Source organism: Triticum urartu, chromosome 1A (genome assembly GCF_056163025.1).
Source record: "Triticum urartu cultivar PI428250 chromosome 1A, HENAU_Tu73, whole genome shotgun sequence".
In the NCBI taxonomy this organism is placed as follows: Eukaryota; Viridiplantae; Streptophyta; class Magnoliopsida; order Poales; family Poaceae; genus Triticum; species Triticum urartu.
The window spans coordinates 579,285,815-579,290,560 of record NC_141873.1 but is presented as its reverse complement, the minus strand read 5'-3'; the positions used below and the strand labels follow the sequence as shown (position 1 = coordinate 579,290,560).

General features: G+C 38.8%; 1 protein-coding gene across 4 annotated transcripts; it reads left to right on the top strand.

Annotated features, from left to right (window-relative positions):
- The first annotated feature begins 400 nt into the window (after nt 1-400).
- LOC125540248 (uncharacterized) lies at nt 401-4,540 on the top strand. Of its 4 annotated transcripts, none has more exons than XM_048703839.2 (6): nt 401-546; nt 678-737; nt 1,127-1,189; nt 2,781-2,941; nt 4,031-4,126; nt 4,213-4,540. In XM_048703839.2, exons 1-6 carry the CDS (start codon nt 519-521, stop codon nt 4,321-4,323), a joined length of 519 nt encoding a protein of 172 aa, XP_048559796.1. In that variant the 5' UTR covers nt 401-518; the 3' UTR covers nt 4,324-4,540. The 4 variants fall into 4 exon arrangements, with proteins under 4 accessions (XP_048559796.1, XP_048559792.1, XP_048559802.1 ...); XM_048703835.2 differs by having other exon boundaries at nt 1,124-1,189; XM_048703845.2 differs by having other exon boundaries at nt 462-546; nt 684-737; nt 1,124-1,189.
- Nucleotides 4,541-4,746: the final 206 nt, after the last annotated feature.

Here is a 4,746-nt window from a genome sequence, read left to right as displayed (position 1 = left end):
GTCAAACACTCGTACTAGGAGATTAACACATGCGGTTCAGCGTATTTGTAGGCGCAGTGGGTAAAAAATCAATTTCTTATCACATGCATGGATCCGTTTACGTCGGAAAGGATAAATATATAAAGGGAGACTTGACTAGAGCGGAGATGCGATCAACTAGGAAGATACTACTATCAAATTGTACAATTAATGAAACAAGAATCTGAACAAGGAACTGCTTGCATATAACAAGAGTTTAGGGATCCCCTAGGATTTAGGCAGCCATGAATGCACGCATGCCTGTTACACTAGGAGGAATATGGCCATATGCATGTATCTACTATGGGGCCCTTATGTCAGTCCCATGTACGCCAACCATTGATAGAACTGTCTGTATTTGTAGCAAATTATTCAGGGAAAGTCAAATGATCTTTCTAGTTTTCTATTAGTCACATTAGCTGCAACCAGCTACGTAGATCGATCTTATAAGTTATAAGAAGGGCACATATCCAGAGGCGAACTAGCTTGGCTGGGCAACAATGTCGGATCAACAGCGAACTGGTGCTGGTAAGCCCCTAAACCCTTCCTCGTCTCCTTTTGCATTAGTAGCATACAGTATAGGCGTTATCGCTCACATGCCTGCTAACATCATACCTGCAAACTCAATAATAGTACCTCTTTCTTCTATTTTCTACAAGATCCAGTGGACTATGAGATCAAAAGGACGCGATTTCAGATTGGTGCTTCTCAAACTGGTGGTATGACTCGTATTCGTTTGATGATCTGTGCTAGGGAGAACAAATATATACTAGGAAGATGTTATTTACAGTATGCAATATGAGAAGTTTTATTGTATATATATAGTCTAAACTGCTGTTAGCACCGAAGTAGCATGTAGGTAGCTACCGAGGTCGAACTGCTTGATCATTTAACTGAACCAAAATAATAAGAGCTGTCTGGAAAAAATTGCTCGGCTATAAGCTTCCATTAGCATCTTTTTTCTTCTTCTTCAGATCTGGTTCTTTCAGGGGTTGGGCAGCAACAAAACTCTGCACCAATTCACCAATAAGGCAAATAATACAATATATGATTTATCAATGACATGCGAATTCAAATAATTCGTACCTCTCTTTCTGTTGTCTAGAAGGTCCATCGGAAGTTAAGACTGATACTCAGGATGGTCAACAGGAAGCAAAACAAAAGTTCCAAGGTATGTCTCGCATTTGCTACCAAGGTGATCTAACTGCTACATTATTAAGTTGAAAACAACAACCTAGAGGGAAAAATCTGCTCGACTATAAGCTTCGGTTAGCATCTTTTATTTCCTCTTCCTCAGATCTGATTCTTTTAGGTGTTGGCCATAGTAACAAACCGCTCAACTTGTAGCGAACTTCGAGAATAGTTCAAGCAACAAGTAAGCAGCGGAGTAGAATAATAACATGCACAATAGACACAATGATTTACGTGGTAAACCTCCTCGATGTGAAGTGTAAAAATTGCGGCACCAACCGGTACACTACGACATGTACAATTAGCAAAATGGGTACACTGTGGTTTGATGTAGAAACACTAGAGGATCACAATAGTAGCAACACAAGTTACACCTAGTCAGCACAAGCAACCACTCCTAACAGGAGCAAAACAAAAGGTAGCTAAAAATTGTAAGCAAATAATCAAAACTTTATGTCCCCTTCGGTTCATAGATGACTCTTCTTAAACGGCTCAACCAAATTGGGCAAAGCTTGTTAGATATGTAGTATCGTGAGTACTCAACCTGTTGTCAGAATTTCAAGTCAATTCCGACAATATTTGCCCCTTAGACTGACAATATCCAAAGACTGCTCACCTATGAATTCTCGGCAAACAGATCTGACTAAACCTGTTTGAAACTGGTGCTCCAATCGAGCCATCAATCCTCAAAACCAACCAGCCAAATTGAAGTGCTCTTAGTGTGGAACAAAATCACCAAGTTTGAATTCAATCCAACCACCTGAGTCTTCGATGAACAAGTTTGGTGAAGATCAACAAGGAGCTTCCAATAGAGACACAGCTTATCTCTTCTCTCTTGGTTGGTTGTGGGTGTTCTGCTGCTATCTCTTGCTCTCTCGCAAGAGCCACTGAGGTCTACTGGTGGGATCAAGTTGGTTAAAGTAAACACCCTTTGGTCCCAAATAGATCCAAAATAGTCATGGAGAAGATCTTTAAAACATGACAACATTTTCCGTCGGTTCCTACAAACACATAATTAAGGCCTACTAAAATTGTGTGCTATGAAAGTATTAATTACACATGTTTATTCACACGGCTCACATACATCCGAACAAAATATTTAAGAAGACTTGACGGTCAAAGTTTGGGTTTTGACAAGTTCTCCAAATTGAAAAGTATTTGTAGATTGGAGGGAGTCCCTTTTTCTATGCCACCCAAAAAAGCGAGCAAATAATAATAGTATCATTACATGCTCCCTAGCTCTCTCAGAAATATAGGGCGTATTTTGATTGGCCAAATTAATTCATGCCTTTGTGCCGCATTCCTTATTAACATTTATTTATAATTACAAAAATAATAATGAAAGGATTGTTTGAATAAAAATCGAATCATGCATCTTCATGTCACGTAATTAAAATACATTTGGATTTATTGTTGCTAAATCCTGAAATGAAGTAGTTCTCGAGTAAACACAACAAACGAATCATGTTTTATCTCCAGCTGATGTATGTTTTGCTGCTAATTATGTAGCTGCGCATCCTTTTTTCTTGAAGAAGAATTAATCTCATGTCATCCGGCTTGTGTGCATGCAGTATATGTCAACGCCCTGAAACGAGACCTGGAGGCCGTCGAGGAAAAACTACAGAACCTGCAACAAGCTATTAATGTAGATGGAGGTGGAACCGTCCGCTTCAAAGGTCTTGAGGTGTCATTATCGGCCATCTTTGTTGTTGAGTCCTCCAGGAAGGCCGAGGTGAGCTTCATCGTTATACGTCATGATCTACACGTCTACTTCATCCGTCCGCGAATAAGTGTACATCTAACTTTTGTCTTAAGTCAAAGTTTTAAAACTTTGACCATCTTTATAGGAAAAAGTAAAAGCATTTATGACACTAAATTAGTATCACTAGATTCATCTTCAAATGTACTTTGATAATATATCAATTTGATGTCATATATGTTACTACTATTTCCATAAAGTTAGTCAAAATTTTAAAACTTTGACTTAGAACAAAAGCTAGATGTACACTTATTCGCGGACGAAGGGAGTATATATGTTCAGGATACCAATATTATGGCATACGACACGTACCGTATCATAGAAAATTTGTTGATTTACTTGAGCATTGACTACAACTTTCTCTCTCTCTCTCTCTCTCTCTCTCTCTCTCTCTCTCTCTCTCTCTTTGTTTTTAATTTTTTTTTGCAAAAGACAACCTTGTCTCTTTGGCGCAATAGATCGCGCCGGTCATTATAATACATCATGGCGTATGAGGAGAGACAATGCGTGTATTACTATAAGGGATACACTTTCGAGCTCTAACTTCTCCATTATAATTATTTCCTATGTTTCTGAAACAAAGTCTATAACTTCTTTTTAAAGCCATACAATGTAAAATGTGACTAAGTTTTTAGAAAGACTATCAACAAGTATATTAATATATAGATATCACATTGTATACATACATCACATTAAAATATATTTAATGGTATTTAACGAAATTAATTTTATGTTGTATATGTTAATGATTCTGACGAAAAACTTCGTCAAACTTTACTTAGTATGACTTAAAAAAACTTCTTATGAGAAAGGGGGGTACTAGATAACATTGCAAATTTGGTATGGTGTGCTTGTGCGCGTGCCTGCACATGTGTCAATATGTTCAATACTGTTTACTCATAAGCATGGGCTGTGTTGCTGCGTGAGACGTGTAAGTCGGCCTAGACCAGTAGAAGATGGAGACGATGAGTGGCACCTAATAGATGAAAGTCACGTAGATAAATTCTCCTTTCCATTAGCAGAATAGAAAACAATGATTTGACAGTTTCTGTTTGTGTGCAGGATGTCGTGAAGTACAAGGTGAATTTCAATAATGGTGAGGACTACCCAGCTAAACCACCATCAGTCGTCTGGCAGAACTGTCCGGTGGAACCAGAGGTTTTCATTTTGTCTCTCTAGTGTTAGCCATAGTGAGCACGATTTTCATTCCTTGAAGTGTCGTTAATAATACCGTTGTATACCAGCCCAAACTCGAGCGTATTTCATCAACAAAGCTGGCCGATGCACTAACTGAAGTGAAAAATGTGATCGTGAGGGACCACGGAAAAGGCAAGAAGAAATCCAAAATGACTTGAAAGGGCAAGAAGAAATCCGACCGCGATGGTAAGGATTGAAATCACATTTCCACCTGTGTTTGTGTCTCCTCTACATTGATCATCATTAGCCGCACTGTATGATCCTGCGAGGCAATATGTTTATGATTCCCCGAACTCCATCATTTATTCTGTAATAATTCGTGGCAAGGATCAATGCCTAAGACATAATTCCATATGATATTATCATGATTTGTTATTATCACTAGTACAGATCGGGTCGTCGCACACTGGTAAATGGACCATCCCACACAGTTTACCAAACTGTCTCTATCCGTGGGTGGGGTATGTTGCGTTCTATCACACTCGATTTTAAAAAGTCATGTGCGAAGGGGCTCAAAATTGCACATGCACTAGTAGAAAAAGGGTCATTTGTCCCGGTTCATAAGGCCCATCTGTCCCGAT

Bases quoted from the DNA above. Each gene is read 5' to 3' on its own strand.
- LOC125540248 (XM_048703835.2), top strand. From the start codon at position 519: ATGTCGGATCAACAGCGAACTGGTGCTG. The intron at 547-677 runs GTAAGCCCCTAA...ATTTTCTACAAG, and splicing joins TCAACAGCGAACTGGTGCTG to ATCCAGTGGACTATGAGATC. The intron at 1,190-2,780 runs GTATGTCTCGCA...GTGTGCATGCAG, and splicing joins AGCAAAACAAAAGTTCCAAG to TATATGTCAACGCCCTGAAA.